Genomic DNA, 18,098 nt, shown 5'->3' on the forward strand with positions numbered 1-18,098 from the left:
TACAGTTTAAACAGGTGGATGTTTTACCATTTAAGCGAATGACGCCAAACAGCAGTGCAATAGGTATCCAATTTCCACCACTGAAAAACTAATGGACAATGCGAGGATGGGAAAACAAATGCAGACTACCAAGCAAGAGCAGGGCACCGAGACCAGCACCAGCACCTCAGTGCCCAGCCCAGGCTGTGCTGGTCTCCTACCTTGGGGTTGAGCCTGGTGATGTCGTGCCTCCTCTCCGACAGGTTGAAGAGCTGGAAGAGAAGAGCGCGGTCAGCACGGTTCCCACCCCTGCCGGCACTGCAGATGCAAACTCTCTGTACCGTTCATTCTATCAGGTCACAACCATGTGTGAAGACACTGCACGGGCATTTCCAGCCTTTACAATGTCCTTCGACCAGGAAGAGAGAAAGGGGCACCACAAACCTAATTTATCACAACTTTATTCAGCGCCCAATTGCTCGCAGATCCTCTGCGAGTGAATCTACACTGACGTTCTCCGCCAGTTTGAGAACAGAAACATCCATCCAACCATTTTCTAACTGCATCTTCCAATACTGGGTCATGGAGGAGTCAGAGGTCACCAGGGGCAGTTTTTCCAGGTGTCAATGAACCTACCAGCATGTCTCTGAACTGTGACAGGAAACCTGGAGCACCTGGAGAAAACCCATGCGACACAGGGAGAATATACAAACCCCACACACATAGCAGCCCAGGTCCAGAACTGAACCCAGGGTAACCACTGCGCCGCTGTGCCACCCAGGATAAAAACGTACGAAGAAAGACCCTTCCACTGACCAGGAACTTGTCCTCATGCTTGGACTTGAGCATGGCCGTCACTTCCTTGAGGTTGCCGCGGTAACGCTGCTCCTCCAGCAGGGGCGGGAAGAAGACGGAGATGATGCGCTCGGTGATGTAGGTGAGGTCGAAGTCGTAGTGCTTCTCCATCACTCTGTCCATCACGCGGTCCAGGCTGAAGCTCCTTCCGGCGCAGAGCAGGCAGGGGCAGAAAGAAACAAGAGGCAGGGTCAGAGAAGGCCAGGAGGACACAAGAACAGGGGGGGGAGGGGGAGATCTGCGGAGGCAGCCATACCTGGGGAGGGTGCTCCTCTGCTTGGTGTAGGTCAAAGACTTGGTGGAGCCCTGGGGAAGCAAGATGACATGTTAAACCGTGCTCTCACTCGGGATCTTCAGTTCCCCTCAAGAAGCTCTTTTGTCAGAATTCTGCAGGAAACTCAGAAAACCGTCGTCTCCTCTTAACTCCAGCTGTGGGGTTTCGATTTGAGGGAGAGTGCCAGGGGCTGTGTAGCCAACATGGCCTGCTGTACTGCCGTGCCTCACATGGGCACAAACTGCGCAAGTACTGCACTGACAGGAAAGGGAGAGAGGGAGAGGGGGCGCTGGAGAGACGAGGGAGAGAGGCGGGAGGTGGGATGCGAGAGGCAATCACGATGAAAACGAGAAAGAAGGAGACAGACCGAGGTGAGGGATTGGAGGAGGGACAGCAGGGAAAGAAGTGAGAGATGGCCAAAGGGTGAGAGAAAAGACCAGAGACCGAGGAGAGAGTTACTCACCAGGGGCTGGATGTGACGGGAGGGAGCTGTTCCTCGCCTCTGCTGTGGGGAGAGAGAACGAGTGAACGAGGAAGGGAGGGAGGGAGAGAACGGAGAAGGTCGCACCACCCAGAAAAATACAGCACCGCTTCAGTGGTGTAAAACTGGCCGAGGCACAATGGCTCTACTGTGCTGGGTAGCAGTTTCATGGAAACTACGTGTTGCTGTGCCTTGGACTCATATACAAGTCTTTTATACATAATTGGAAAATGGGTCAAATTGGCCCAATTAACCAATGACATCACTGGCTCAGAGGCAGTGAAATCCAGCAGAGTCCCATAGACATTTTTCTTTTGCAACTTTTATGAGAGAAACTGACCAAAGTCTTTTTCATCACTTGTCTCAGACCAGCTGGGTCATGTGGGAGTCAAAAATTAGGAGTTGCACAAGCTGTAATCAGAAATGAAACTTTTTACATAAAACTTTATGACGAGGAAAATTTTCTTCCAGCTGTAAAAAAAGTACCCCAACTGTATTACAAAATCAGTTTCTGCAAAGTAGCACTGTTAAAAAAAAAATCCCACACAGAAGAATTCAATCATTACAATGCTAATTCCTGCACCGGGCTGTAACTCAAGAGTGGGATTCTGGCCTTCATCATTAACAAGGCACATTGCTTGTTCTTCAGGAGGGCATAAACTCCCACGGTTTAGCTGTTCAATCCATTGCTGTTTTTAACATACACACTGCAGGCCCCCTGACCAAAGTGAACCGATGAAGCGAAGAAAAGGAAACATTTTTATTAACAGAACTTCGTGTCTGTCCTTGCAAATTCACCCAAAATAAGGTATGGAGCAGGGGAATATTGCGTGCTTGGTGCCGACTCCGATACGGGACCCTGGAGCTTTGTAAAACGTGACGTGGATCATTCATGCAGCCGGGGTCTTATTTCCACGGCTGTAAACGCGAGTGTTTCTGACTGGCTCTCACCCTCTGACAGAAATAGCAGAACCCCCCCTTCCTTTGTTGATGTGTTGAGAGGTGAAAGAGACCGCAGAACTCCCTTTGAACCGACACCACACTTCGCTCCCCAATAAACAAGAGCAGGGCCAGCCGAGACTTGAAAGGATCTGCCTGTGTCATCCAAATCGTTCCTCCGATTTCATTTCTTGGCAGTGGGCGAGCCTGTTGTTTGTCTTCCGAGTCTTGTTAATCGCTCTGGGATTTCAAACTGGCTGATCTGGGCTGCTGTACTGGCAAAGGGGATTTCTGAGACTCGGAGACTTACCAGGTCAGAGGGCGGTGCTGGCACGCAAGCGGTCGTCACCTGAAAGAGAGGAAAACAAAGGGTACATTTTTTTAATACTTTAATATAAAAAACAATATAAAAAAGTACCTGGGAGTGCACATCGACGATAGACTGGAATGGTCTAAGAACATCGAGGCCATTTACAAGAAGGGTCAGAGCCGAATTTAGTTCTTGAGGAGGCTCAGGTCCTTCAATGTGTGTAGTAAGATGCTACATGTGTTCTATCAGTCGGTGGTGGCAAGCGCCATTTTCTACGCGGTGGTATGCTGGGGCTCTGGGATTAGAGCAGGGGATTCTAACAGGCTGAACAAGCTCATCAGGAGAGCAAGCTCTGTCATTGGGCCTGGCCTGGACCCCCTGGAGCTAGTGGCTGAGAGGAGAATGGTGTCCAAACTTGACGCCATTATGGACAATGTCTCCCATCCCCTCTATGAAAGGCTTGTAGAAATGAAGAGCGCGTTCAGCAATAGTCTGATCCATCCACGGTACGACAGGGAGCGCTACAGGAGGTCATTCTTGCCTTCTGCCATCAGACTGTACAATGCATCCACCTTGAGTCTGGGCAGAGGCAACAATGACAGTGACCTGTTTCTGGACTGAACAGTAAACTGATACATCTGTTCTTTTTTCTTTTCCCGTTTAAAGCCGTTTTTGTACAATATATGCCACGGACCTGTGCAATGCATTAATATTTATATTTATATTGTGCAATACGACTTTTTTGTGTACTGTTCTGTTCTGGTTTGTGTTCTGGACTGTGAGTAACTCTTCTTAGTGCACATCTCACTGTACTGATTGTATTGTATGTATTGTATTATTATTATTGTATCACTGTGTCTGTGTTGTCTGTGTTAAGCTGCTGTTGCACTGCAATTTCCCTCACGGGATCAATAAAGTATCTATCTGTCTATATGACAACCACCACCCAGCCGCCCACTAAGGGACTATAGTTGTGAGCTAGCTAAACACACTGTTGGCTGGGCTGGAGGCCCCAGCACCACCAGCCCAGCCGGCCCCCCACGGCCCAGCCCAGCACCGGGCCACCAGACCCGAACCGGCACTCCACGGCCCAGCCCAGCACCGGGCCACCAGACCCGAACCGGCACCCCACGGCCCAGCCCAGCACCGGGCCACCAGACCCGAACCGGCACCCCACGGTGTCACGCCCTCTGCAGCCAGAGGGCACTTCTTCTCTGTCTTGTCCCTAGTTTCCTGCCTGCTGTCCTTCCGGTCCCTCTCTTGCCCTTGGGCTATATATTTCCGGGTCTTGCACTCTGTCCTGGCTCAGCATTGATGTTTGGATGTCCTGAGACCCGCCTAGCACCAGGTCGCCCCACGTCCGCTATCTGAGGGCATAGGTTTCTATACGGCACTCCTGAACTCTTTGCACTAACGAGCCCGGGCCTTTTTCCCGTTCCGCCACTACGCATATGGGTCTTTTTCCGCTCTCCTGCCTCTTCACGGTTCGTCCCTTTGGACGTCCGTGACACACGGCCCAGCCCAACACCGGGCCACCAGACCTGAACCGGCACCCCACGGCCCAGCCCAGCACCGGGCCACCAGACCCGAGCCGGCCCCCCACGGCCCAGCCCAGCACCGGGCCACCAGACCCGAGCCGGCCCCCCACGGCCCAGCCCAGCACCGGGCCACCAGACCCGAGCCGGCACCCCACGGCCCGGCCCAGCACCGGGCCACCAGACCCGAGCCGGCACCCCACGGCCCAGCCCAGCACCGGGCCACCAGACCCGAACCAGCACTCCACAGCCCAGCCACATAGCCAAGTCTAGAGCCCTGGCGACTGCTCCGCATAGCTGTCATCCATTCATCACTGAAGACCATCCAGTCTATACAACACAGAGCTCCGTTAGTCTACGATCATTTCTGCTTGAACAGGGAAGCCCAACGCTGTTTTAGACTCACAAGCCTAAATATGTTCAGACCCCAGCGGCAGGAAGACGAATCAAACTTCAGCAGCAGGACAAGGGATAGGCCACAGGGATTTGGGACTTCCAAGAAAGAGAGCTATAAAGAAAGCTCAGACTTCCCTTTGGTGATTGTCTGGCCCACGCATTCCTGCTGGGAAAAAATAAATAAAAAGCATGCTTCAACAATTATCGCTCACTGGGCACCTCATGATATTTATACCCAAGTGAGGAAGGGGGGGCGAGTTAACGACATGGAAAATGTTGCATGTCACACGACACAGGGGGAAATAAAGTGGAGAATCAGTGACAGAGACCTCCCCCACTTTCCCATTGCAACATTCTGAAGCAGAGCACTGATGTTTGGTCACTAAATGAAGCAGTATTACGTTAAGCCTACCACTAGGCCACAGCGCGGGATTCCTATTGACTCCTAATGCCAGCTGTGACTCAGAGAATATATATAATCTGTATTTCATCAGAGGTTTATCAGATTACCTGCCTCCTGCAGGACTTGTTCTAGCCCCTACTGATGCCGACATGAAAACAAATCCCAAAGGGTTTTTTCGTAACGCCAAAGAGGTACCCATCGCAGGAAACGGACCTGCTCTCAGAAAAGGCTTTAGAGATGGAAGTGAAACTAAAGTAAATTCACAGCAGATAAGAGCTTTTTCCAGGGTGTTAATTCACCTCTGTGGCATTATTCTGCTTTCCTTCTTCCATAAGTGTAGGCTGTGGAAGAGCTACAACTACAATGCTACATCTCCACAATATTTTTTGGGAGTTTTAGCCCTGAGAAACACTAAGGTGCTTAATTGTTTTTCTAAAATAGTACGAATGGCAAAGGAACTAAACAATAATGTCACTACAAAATATTCAGAAGGCAGATACAAAACAGCCCCTTTAATGTAACTGTATTCCTGTTCAAATTCGAAATTGTCAGAAATGGAGAGTCTGATCTACTTGTACTCCCACTTATAATCCTCTAGGAGTCTTAGAAGTCCAAAGCTGAGATGTCCACTTAATCAGGGTAAGCACTGCTGGTCCACTGCCTGGAATTACTGTGTAAACTGACCAACTGTGACGTAACCCTCACAGCCAACAAGAGAACATGAAAAACAAGAGATTAAGAAACACTCAAGAGGCTGTCTCGAGTCCATTATTTTTGACTTTTTGGCCACTAATCGCTCGCATCTACCCATACTTATCAAGGGAAATGTATAGGATCCATTCCTGCATGTTTTCTTCTGGGTTCCTTTCTGGAATGGTAACTGGATCCTCATCCCAACACAAACAGAAGACAGGAGCCTCTATAGGACATCCAAAGCACCCACCTGCGTGTTCCACAGAGTCTACAGCAAAGTTTAGGGGGATCTGCAGTCCCAAAGCCCCAGACTGCTCATGACATCTCGATAACTAAATTCATTGAAGGTATAGAAAAACAAATTTTGAATTGAGCACAAAATGGAGAATTTTGTGACACTACTGTAGGCTGCTCCGTTGCCGCAGGTGAGGTGAAGTGACCCTTCCCGCTCACTTGTCACTGTAATGACTAATGTAATGTGACATACGAGCAAATAAGTACAGGTTGTGCATCGCACAATTCACCACAGAAAAGTTCCAATGTGATCTGCAGGCAGAGTTAACAAGTAGTATTTTAAGGCAAAACAATCTCGAAGTCAAGAGCAATATTTCTATTGGATTAAGAGAGATGTATCCACAAGCCTGCTTCTTAACAACGTAACAGGGCCGCCTCACCTCGCTGGAAGTTGTGTTGCCTCATTCTGAATCGCAGAATACGGTGCTGCGCGTACCTGGAAATTGCGTCTATTGTGTGATGTAAATTGGGAGTCTTACAAGTCACTGTGTTCATTTGACTTTTATTGTGGTCTGAAATGCCCTCCTCAATGCTGATTCTTTCTAACCCCACAATATAAAAATAGCCTAGCGGTTCCCCTTCAATGCCGAGTGGGATGCCGTGCCAAAAGCCATCTACTGCCTACTGTCTGGATTTCAGAGAGGGGGGAAGGAGGTGACTTCACATCTGTACCTCACCCAGTGCACTGAGCCCCTTTAGTGCTGAAACCACAGATTTGAGAACCGCCCAGATGTGAGAGGGCATCATGACTGCAGCCCCTGTGCAGAGACGGTGCAGGAAAACACAGGAGGAAGGAAAAGGGGGCCTGAGGTGTGGACTCTGGGAGGAAGAAGGAGGAGGGCCATGAACTCATTCAGGATTCCTGTGGGACACGAACAGCTGAGCGAGAGAGAAAGCGCACATCCTGAAACAGATAAACAGCAGCAGCAAGAGCAAAAGCAGAAGGAGGGAGAGAGGGAGCAAAGAGAAAAAAAAAGAGGTCTCTTCTGCCATAATGGAGAGCCGGTCCTTTTCAACACCGCACCGCAGAGAGACAAAGGAGGGCAACGCAAAGTCACCTCCTGCCATGTTAACGGGGTCTTCCAAGCCAGTCTCCCTCCAGAGAAGCAAGAAAAGTTTGCACAAAGCACTGTAAAGCTATGACAGCCTGAGAATGAGGCATTCCCCCCCTACTGTTCTCTAAATTGTGACTTCACTGCATGAGGGGAAGAGCTCCCAACAGCCTCCTCCAATTAGGATACTCCACTTCCTCGAACAGTCAGCCTGGCCTCAAGCGATGGCTTTCTAGCAGAAAGCTACCATCTGAATGACTTAAAAAAAAGCTGCATGTTCCTTTTGAATGGCTTCTGACCGTGGGGTTTTGCGGGCCAGTGGGAAATAGTGTCTGTGCTCACTCACTCACACACACACAGAGCACGGTGGAGAACAAGCTGTGACCTCTGACCTCCCATCACACAGGAAACATGGTTATTACACCAGGGTTTTTCACAGCAGCGTGAAGAATTCGGCGCCAGTGTTGACAGCAGCCATGATTACATAACCACGACAAAAAGAATGTGCAAACTAGTCAGCCATTTTTCACATAAAAGGTGGATTTTTAAGTGTACCCAGATCTCGTGTCAGCTCACATTACACAGAGCTAGAAGCTGAGGGGGCTTGCACAGATTGCAGATTTACCATCCTGCGGTAGCAAACGCAACACTGACAATAGCCTGCAATCAGTACAGCTCCTTTCCCACACATCAGGACTGCAAAGATCTCTGCAAAGCTGTCAGTTTGGGTTTTTTTAAGGCGGCAGGATTTTGGATATGATGCCTCAGCACGTGCTGGATTTTTAAAGTCAACAATGTTAACCCGATTTATAAATACATTTGCACTGTGTGGAAGTAAAATGATAAATTTTAAAGGATGTGCAATTGTACTGTATTTGCATGTAAAAGAGACCACTGGGTAAAACCTGAAACGGATCCCAACGCTACATAGTGGGAGTTCCTCCAGGATTATATTAACCCTCTACAATCTCAGCCTGGACAGAAAACCATCTGACATGCACCACTGCCTGTGTGGACTTCCCATCTTGATTCCTGGAATTTGATTTCTGTGAAGGAATAGAATACATTGAAAGTAAATCCAAAACGTTAGGGGAGAACCACTGATATATTGTCAATCACATATAAAAAGACATCAATGAAAAAAGGCTACATTTTAACCCATATACAGGAAGAGCCTTTAAACATGACAGTGACACACTAAAATGAAAACCTCCCTATGCCACTGCCATGCTGCGATACAGTATATCCTTATCCAGCTCCCAGTGGGAGGCTCCAGGAAATCTGGGCCCGTCTCTCTACAGATGGGAGTGGGTTTTCTCTACAGTAGTTAACACTGCTCCCTCTCAGAGCAGGGGGCCAGGCCGAGGGCTCCCCGCCGCCAGAACAAACAGGCCAGATTCCATCTCCCGGGCCAACGCGCTACGCATAGGCTTCCTGCCTCCCCGGGAGCCCCTCTCCGCCGGCAGCACAGAGCGCCCGCTGTCCCGCGCTGTCAAAGCGGCTCTGTGCTCCCAGCTTCTCCGAAACGCAGGGCGCGGCGCTCGGGGAAAGGCAGGAGGGGCCCGTCCATGAATGGGCCGCCTTCATCGGGGAGGCCTGACCCCGTCCTTGGGCACAGCGATTCAGAGGAGAGGAAAACCCAAAGCTCCCCTCCACCCGATTTCATTTCACCGTCTTGCCCAAACCCCCTACCCCTTACAATCACAAAGTCTCTCAACATGCCACACCCCCCCATTCAGACCGCTGGACGAAACTGATGTTAAATGAAGGCTCCCTGCCTTATTCTAGGTTAGCTGGCCACGCCTGCTTCTCATTTTCTCCTCTGAGCTCCCACAGTCGAGATCACACCGGTACTCGGTCAGATCCGCCCGTCTCCTGCACCCATTGGTCCAGCGGTGGGGAGATTCCCTTCCTCAAGGGCTGCAGGTCCCAAGTACCTTTTCATTTATTTCAATCATTTATTTGAGGTACGACATCCATTCACCCGTTACATGAGGTCCTGAAGAGATTCTGTAAAACCTGCAGGACAGAGGCCTTCGAGGAACTGTCCGTCCGTGCTCTAGATTTCAAAGAAAGGAAAGTTGGGACAATGCTCTTTTTTAACACAAAATTCAAGTCTTATGACTACTATTGACTCACTTCAGGACTGCTAACAATCAAACATTTATTTCTCAACAGTGCGCGGTACAACATTATATAGCAAATGAGAACAATGTTTAGGAGCAGTAAGGCATGTGGGCACAGAGGAGCAGAGGCAGGGAAACTCCCAGTGGACGAGAATAAACCTCTGAGGGTCCCAGGCCCAGTGCTTCACCTCCTCCACACCATGAGAACAGCAGATGCTTCAGGCACACAGAGAAACACTGCCGAGCCACTCAGTGGCATTCAGGTATACACCTGATGGAGATGTCTTCGACAGTACAGCTAACGCCAGCAGGAAAGCAAGATTTAGTGAGTGGGTCTTCTCTCTTCTGGAACCTCTCTACTCGGTTCTTACATTCTCATGCTCACGATCTCACACAGTACCTGGGCCACAAACAGCATAGAAAAACACAGACAAGGGGAAATGGGCATTACGGGACTCTGTAAAGTGGATACGTCATGCACAAGGCAGGCACATGTTTCTCCATCTGGTTTGGAATTATTAGAGGCCCAGGACCTCAACCCCAAAATCTAAACCTGCACGTCACCCCCTCAGACTTGCGGTCTCTTGAGCTCCGCTTTCAAAACCTGCAGCTGCATCAAGCCAGGACACGCCAAGATTCCTGTTTTCCCAGTAACCCCCTTTGAGCAAAGCTCCATTTAGATGACAGGTATCCCTGCTGAATGATGGGAATGTCTTTTAAGCTTGCAGGAGAAGATGTTAGTGGTGGGGCAGCACAGACCCAAACTGGGGAGCAAACTTGGTGCCCCCTTCCTACCATAACGGCTCAAAATGAAGATTGCAGATTGATCCATTTTGGGAAACAGGGTGCCGGGTGGTATTTGTCAATGCCCCCACCCCCCCACACACACAAAAAGAAAGATTCAGGAAACAAATAGTGAGTGAGGAAAAAAAAGGCTATTTGTGATGGATGACACACAGATGCAAAAAGTCAATGACATTCCGAGGAAGTGCTGGCCAGGGCCGCTGATGAACTCGGGGCCAGAGGAGATCACGCGCCTGAGCCTAATTAGGCAGAATGCTCCAGAGCCACTGAGCCATTTCACTGGAATGCACAGCATAACCCCCCACCTCAGTTCCAGTGATAAACACGCAGACACAACCCCCACCCCGTCCTCCTCCCCTTTCTCATCCTGTCTCTCTGGACAGATAACACTGTTTCAGGCCTCCTCACACCCTCCCACTGCAGCATAGCAAACCAGCCGTGTTTCACCCAGGAGGTGCTAAACAACGGTCCCCCTCCCAATCCAAGCGTCCATTTTCTGACCGCTTCATCCAATACAGGGGGGCTGGAGCCTGTCCCGGCAAGCAACAGGCGCAAGGCAGGACCCCAGTCCTTCACAGGGCACGCACAGACCCAGTTACAACGGGGCCAATTTTCCAAAAAGCCAATTAACCTATCAGTAGGAGGTTTTTGGACTGTAGAAGGAAACCAGAGCAGTTGGAGGAAACCCAGGGAGAACATACAAACTCCACACAGATAGAACCCCAGGTCCATAATTGAACCCAGGACCCCAGCAATACCATGCCACCATGCCTCCCCTCTCCAAACCCCTCACTCATGTGCCCAGCCACTCCAGCAACCCACGAGAACTAGCTACAACTACTGAGACACATTCCTTCAGAATCGGGGGCTTTAAGGGTAGGGGGGGGGGGGGGGTTGTTGTAAGCGAAGAAGAAAACGTCCTGGCCCTCCACAGCGCACCAACAGCTGACAGGGGTCTATCTGGAGACTGGAGGGCCAGGCCCATGAGCAGGCACACAATCAGCTGAAGGCTCCTCTTGGTGTGTACGGTTAGTACTAAGCCACTTTAAAACCGAGAGAAGAGGCAGCGGAGAACAGCCGACAGCAAGAGAGGAGTCAACCTGAAACAGAGGGAGGGAAAAAACAGCGACCCAAGAGGAGACAGAGATGGAAACAGTAGAAGACAGAGAGAGAGAGAGAGGGGGTGTAATTCCTAGACTTCACTGTGCCAGCTGTTTACTTTCAACCAGAAGAGTTTTCCTGTAAACACTGTCATTAAGAGATAAGCGCGGCGAGATCCTGTCAGGCAGGCAGGCAGCGCGCTGCCCTGCTCACTCCTCGGAGACGGCGCTTGGATACGGACTTTCAGACCGGGCCACTGCGCCCGCGCCACGTAGATCCTGGACCCTCCTCGATGCCCGCCAGCTTCAGGCGCCACTGCACAGCTGCTGGAGGAACATCTGGAGGCAGCAGGAAGTCCATGCACAAGCCACTGCCCCCCCCCCCCCCAACCCACTGCTGTGTGGCTTCTGATTTTAAGAACATGTCCCCGAAGTTCCAGATCTGCTGTCAGTAACTCGTCAGAGGAACCCAGCACGCCACTCTGCGCCCACTGTCACACAATGGCACTGCCTTCCCCGTGCCGGGTGCCTGAGCCCGGAGAAACACCGTGTATTCAAATCGAAAGAACAAAGGACTAAGGAGACGCTCATATGTTCAGGGTGACGCGGTACTGCTTCAGCATCTTCTCGGGTATGTGATGAAAGTGCACCATGCTGGAGGGCCCGGCAAAGTGTGAAGAATGCATAAGTCCACATGCCAGGGCAGGTGTTCACAACAGATCCGCTGGCGAATTCACTTTCCAGTCTACCGACCAGTAGGCTGGGGCCACAGCAGACACCACAGACACACAGTCTGCCCACAAGCAGGCCTTTGGGGTTCAGTTCTCAGGCTTCCGGTTTTCCGTGTTGAATGCGTCCTGGAGCCAGTTCTGAAGGCACATCTGTAAGTTCACAGAGACAATAACCACCCACCCCAATGCCACTTTAAAGCTCCCTATTGGAACTGGCCAGTTGCAGACCGAACACCGGGAAGGGTCTTTGCAACCAACGCCACGGCGCCCCCAGCAGGAAGAACACTGGGACTGCGCTGTTCTGGAAAGCCCAAAGGCCACCAGGAAACCCGACACCAGCAGCTGCCGCTGGGATGGCCTTGCTGAAGGCCGCTGGTTATTTTAGAGAGAATGCATGGTGCATTTGAGGATTAGCTGGGAGCTGGGCTTTATTTCGGCAGCCCCTTTTGCCGCGTACTGCCTCATAAATCAAATCGGGGGGCTGGAGGGGGGGGTCTCGATCACAGCGGTAACAGCTGTCCCGCTGTTCAAACATTCAAGGGAGGGGAACAGGAATATTTTTGGCAGAGAAATCACAAGCTCTTATTGACAAAAAAGGAATAATTTCGTAGGATATTGTCCAGAAACAAGGTCATTTCACAACAGCTGTGAGTCTGATTCTGAACAGAGTTGGCTGTGAAAAGGATCGTGGTTTGGAATGCAGAAAAGACTTTAACCTCTTTTTGCATCCTTTTCAGGAAACTCTTATATGCGTGAATGAAGGTGGTAATTAGACACAGTTTGGCAAAAAAACTAATAATAAATTAGTAAAAACATTCCCTGTTCGGGAGGACGTCTGACAGGTGGGTGATGATAGCTGTTGTCAGAAACTGACAGCACACTGAGCCAGATCACACAGCACCGCAGAGAAAAGGCGCCTCTCTCCACAGAGTGTCCATGTTCTCTGACCCATTCACGCCTGCTTCCCCTGGGCAGCCCATGTGCAATAATGATCTCTCCTTGTGACTCTTGCAACTTTCCATACAGCCTTAGCTAATACATGATCTTGAAGGACAAAATAAACTCCCCCCCCCCCCCCCCAGTTTAGACCTCAATAACACAATTGTAAGAAACACGGTCAAGTATAACGGCAAGGATTTACAGTAATTACGGCACTGTGGCGGAGCGGTTAGATTTGCAGCCTTGCAGCGCTGGGGCCTTTGGTGAAAACTGGCCCTAGGAGTGTCTGTGCCCAGTGTCTTTTTATTCTCAGCCTGGCAGAGTTGGGTACGAGGCCCTGGCTCTCCTGTGACCCTGAATCAGAAGAAGAAAATGGATGAGCATGCCCACGTGCATGTCAACAGGGAGGCGAACACCTTCCACTGTCACCTTTAAGGGGCAACCGGCATTCATGTGTTAACACCCTTAATTTCAGATAACATCACTGATCACTCCTTTAGTTAGAGATCTGGTCCAGATTACAAAGTAAGGCTATTTCTGCTACACACACAGATTTAGCAGCTCAGTCCCAGCCTGCCATGACTCCCGATCATCAAGGTTTCCTTCCACTCTCACACCTCGCCCTACCAATCAGCTGCAAAGCCATGGGCTCGAATGCAAGTCTATCACTGCTGGTGAGCAGCCAGTGGGAGGTAAATCCACGCTGGCCACCAGCTGTGTGGATTCAGTTTTCATGTGCACTGGGATTCAGTACTATCGATGCTGAGTGAGGAGAGAGCTGTGGCTCATGAGCTCTTTACTCCACAGTCGGCAACTGTCACTATACACAATAACATTGACTCCCAGTCTGAAAATGTTTTGTCTTCATAAGTGGATTAAAAGGACTGCATCCACCTGGGATGTCATGCCAATGCTGCTGGCTCTGGCATGATTCATGACTCATAGCCAGGCTGTCACCCACTGGTAACAGATACTGCGACCTAAGAGGGCTATACAGCAAACCATGATCACTTTATGTAATACTGTTCCATTACAGAAGGCTGCACAGGAGGGTGCATAGACAGTACACATTCACCAGAGATTCAGTGAATCTGCTCTTTGCTCCGCAAGATATTCATCAGTGCTGTGCGATTACACCAAGCTAATCAAGCGATCTCTGGCAGCATGGGCCAGATAACAGGAGCATGCCCCTCCGCAGAGAGCAGACTGCTGCAGGGTAATGGGGCCAGCTCTCGCCGCTGTGATTTACAGATCAGAAGGACCAGGCGACCGCCTGATGCCCTTTTGTCCCAGAAGAAGAGGGAACATGCAGAACTTTTCTGGACTTAAACCGCTGTTTTTTTAGTAGTATGAAAAGGACCCCCCCCACCCCACCAAAACACACACACAGCCAAGGAAAGCAACGGCATGCAAAAGACGTGGGAAAAGATTCCAGTGTCTGTTTTAGGCAACGCCAAGAAAGGAAGCACAAAAACAAAGCATTAACAGAACCAGAGCATGACAGCTTGTCTTCAGGAATGATTTGTGACGCAGCAGGACAGGACAGCACTTTTTCTGCCACCGTTTCTGAACATTATGCTTCAAAATAACGGCGCCGCATGCCAACAGTCTGCAGTGTGGCATCCGGCGTGACTATGAGAGCCCACCTCTTAACTTCAAATGGAAAAAGGAAAAGCTTTCAGACTTCACTGCCACTCAACCGTGTCCTTGAACTAACGGGACAAACGCAAAGACCAAATGGATCTCAAGCTGAGCTAGTCCAGAGGCACTTTAAAAGCCAACAGTGCACATGAAAACAGAAAACCAACCACAATTATGAAATTAACACGAAACCATTCATTAAGAGTGCAATGACAGAAGCCCACCCCCCCACCTAAGCTGTTTAATAGTACAAGGTTAGAGGTCACTTATTATAGCGCCACCTATGCTAAAGCCAAGGAGAATTGTCTTTACCTCTCAAAGCATGCTCACTGGTCCTGTCCCTTTCGGGAACTGCAGCGCTGTGAGTGAGAGTTGAGCCTCTTGTGTAAAATCCATGGGAACTGCGCTCCCCCAAAGCTCCCTCTCTCTCTCTGCCTGCTGCTGCCCCCCCGCCCCATTTCCCTGTCTGCGTCACAGAGTCACACAGCCAGTCAGTGACCCCCCCCATCCACTTCCCTCTCTCCCCCTCCCCCCAGGACAGACGCACACTGACAGAACACAAAGTTTTTGACTCCTTCCACCCCCCCCCCCCAAACTGGCTCCGATCCAGAATTCACCACGAAATTCTCTCACCAGAGCACGAGAGGCCTCGCAAAACATCTGCTACCACTTCCTGGAGGACAGGAGCCTTTTTTAAAATTGGCCCTCGCCCTGTATTTGTTGCTGGGGTTGTCATTCTCAAATGGCAGTTCTGCATGTTTGATCACCCACCACACACACACACACAACCTGACCCCAAGCACTGCCTCTGAAGACGGAGAACTCAGTTGACGGCACTGGTCACTTTGAAAAGGAAGAGCCAGTGGTTTGGGGAGTCTCTTGCAGCTCCAGAGCTTTCGGTCAAGTTAAAATCAGAAGCCTTAACTCGGACACTGAACATCGGCACCATGACACTGACCATGGTGACAGCAGGAGGAGTCTCATAGGACCTTGCGCAGGTTCCAGGGGCCTGACATAGACACTTGCATAGAAACCCAATGCATACATCACTGGTCTCAGGAGTGGTGGGGAGCAATGCAATGCTTTGAAAGTGAGAATTTGTGTTTTAACACACATGGGCAGCTGAAAGATACTCAAAAGTTTTCAGTGACCTCTTTTAACACCGGCCTGGTCACAGATGGTTTGCTGGACCTGGGGATCACAGATGGTTCGCTATTTGTCCACTCTTAATTTGCGCACTTTTGGTTTGAAGGTGCCACAAGAATATATACATCTTCTTAATTTAGGACAAATCAAATTCTCACTTCAACACTGTTTGGAGGGGCTAGCTGTATGACTGGAGAAGTAGGCGACTGCCTGAAAGAAAACTTAAAAAATGAAAATTAATGCCAAAGAGCTGAGAATGTGTGCATTTACAGGATCCGTTAGGCGCGTGATCGGAAAGGGATTCGGACTGCAGGTGTGCAGTGGGGGGCGGATGTGTGAGTCTGCATCGCTGGCTGTGCTCTGGGAGTCAGCAACACGGTTGTCATCCCCCCCCGTAACGCACTGTGCAGAGCTGCCGATCTCTACTTGGGAAAAGAAAACAGCCCTTCCTAACAACGGAAACTGCTTTTCCTGCTTCTTTCGTCAAAGCATTCCAAGTCTTCTATCCCTCTCGGAGAGCACAGTTTTCCCACTCATCTGCAGTGATAAAAAAAGGGCTTGTTCCCAATGTCTGATGTTGGAATTCGCCAACGTACAACCTATGTCAGGTAAGCAAGGCACAATGCAGAGTTTATAGCAGAAGAAAGCTGGATGTTAGATTTTAAGAAAACGATTAGACATGCCCACCCCCCCTTCCCAAAGGTCTTGCTCACATCACCCTTCTGTCATTCCGGGCCCTCTCCCCGTTTCACATCCTGCCACACGAGGATGTGCTCCGTGCGTCTTGTTACTTTGTACTTTGTAAGGATACTACTCCCACAACACTTGCTTCTGATGAGATGTCTCTGGCAGTGAAGGCGTGGCAACGAGTGGGGAGCAGTGCTTGTGCAATGGGCTTCAGAGCACTGCGCAGCACAAGCTTTCTGCCCCAGCCTCCTCTCGTCGCTGGCACAAGACCCCAGCCCTCTCCAGTCTGATGCCCCACCCCACTACGATGACCTGGAGTCCATGACATCTTGCAGAGAAACACGGTCCTTTTATAACAAGGAATCCACCAAATATGATCTTCAGAACTCGGGAATGCAATCCCCAAGGTGCGGAGGTAACACAGCTGATGCTCCAGGAATGATCTTTAATATCTCATAAAAAGGCGTGGAAGAGACATTTTAAAAGGTAACCTTCACGTCACCCATCCTTTTGTCTTGCCACAACCAGCGCATAGCTAATAGAAAGCAGAGAGCCAGTCCAACGCTGTGATGAACAGCAGTGACACCAGACCACTGTTTTACTGTGACCTGCAGTCACACAAGAACTCTGAGGAGGACCAAACATTTGCATGCAGCGTAGGAGGAAAAAAAATACAGAAGGCACATGAGTAAGGAAAAATGAAGCAAGTAGTAGCTTTATAAATAAACTGAGGTTTCATGCATAGATTTGTGTACTTTATCATTACATTTTTAAATACCTACATATACTAAGATTTAGATAATTTTTAAACGCTTATTAAATCACAGGGGGCAAAGTCTGCATGCTCTGTTAAATATTATAAACAAAACAAAACCATGAACCCTGACCTCTTCTACTTTCCTGCCCTTTCGGTGGTGTTAGTGTTAGTCTTGGGATATTTTAAAACGTGTAATATTTCCCCAAAGTATTTCTGTAGCTGCAGCACTTACATCAGCATTCAAATATTGTAATGTTTGAGCCTCCTCTGTGTTGTGCCGGGTGTTTCTGTTGCCACTGCACCGGCTTCAGATCCTTGGCAGATTATTCTGACGCGGCTGCGGAGAGGGGGGGGTTGCATTTACTGGTTGACTGGTCCTGAAAGACAGAATGTCGCTCTGCTTCTCGGCTCTGCCCTGTGGTCTGAACGCCGATGTGAGGATCTGCCCCACACCTGGGCATCGAGCTGCGGGGAGAGTTCTCCTGGCAGCCACTGGGCTCTCATCGCCTGGTGCTGCTGTTCCATCTGCTGCCTGCTTTCCCCAGCAGCCTTTCACTGAAGAGCAAACATTACACAGCAAACAGAAAGAGCTGCTGAGCCACTGCCGGTAATGAGAGAGGGGCGGGAAAGTGTCTGGAAATTATTAAAATGCCATCTGGCAAGACAAATATCTGTTGATACATGATACATGATACATTTCCATAGATTATCTATTACTCCTCTCTCTCACTCTACTCTTTTTCCATCTATCCATTCATCTAGGGCTGGAACTCTTCTACATCTTCATCTTTCTATCAATCTGTAGCCTGTGTAGCACATACAGTAGATGTACACAGGATATAACACTGTAAAGATCTCCGTTGTACTTTCGCAGTTTCGCCCATCTTATATCGCCGATGAGCATTGCTCTTCTTGATGCTATCATAATGCACTGTTGTATCTCTGTATGCCTGAGC

At 49.8% G+C, this 18,098-nt stretch overlaps 1 protein-coding gene across 13 annotated transcripts in view; it reads right to left on the reverse strand.

Annotated features, from left to right (window-relative positions):
• The window catches only part of tns2a (tensin 2a), a 75,127-nt gene that overhangs the window by 25,169 nt on the left and 31,860 nt on the right, over positions 1 to 18,098 (reverse strand). For 3 of the 13 annotated variants that reach the window (XM_088633716.1, XM_088633714.1, XM_088633718.1), the window contains exons 4-8: positions 2,839 to 2,877; positions 1,572 to 1,613; positions 1,091 to 1,140; positions 796 to 979; positions 201 to 251 (exon numbers count right to left, since the gene is read on the reverse strand). In XM_088633716.1, coding sequence (XP_088489842.1) covers positions 201 to 251; positions 796 to 979; positions 1,091 to 1,140; positions 1,572 to 1,613; positions 2,839 to 2,877 — 366 coding nt within the window. Of the gene's footprint in view, positions 1 to 200; positions 252 to 795; positions 980 to 1,090; positions 1,141 to 1,571; positions 1,614 to 2,838; positions 2,878 to 4,779; positions 8,944 to 8,989; positions 12,123 to 13,113; positions 13,266 to 14,864; positions 14,979 to 17,374; positions 17,394 to 18,098 lie in introns of those variants that run through there. The other 10 variants (XM_088633717.1, XM_088633715.1, XM_088633722.1 and 7 more) reach the window with 9 other exon arrangements.

The sequence above is a fragment of the Lepisosteus platostomus genome, chromosome 1 (genome assembly GCF_059453375.1).
Source record: "Lepisosteus platostomus isolate fLepPlt1 chromosome 1, fLepPlt1.hap1, whole genome shotgun sequence".
Classification (NCBI taxonomy): Eukaryota; Metazoa; Chordata; class Actinopteri; order Semionotiformes; family Lepisosteidae; genus Lepisosteus; species Lepisosteus platostomus.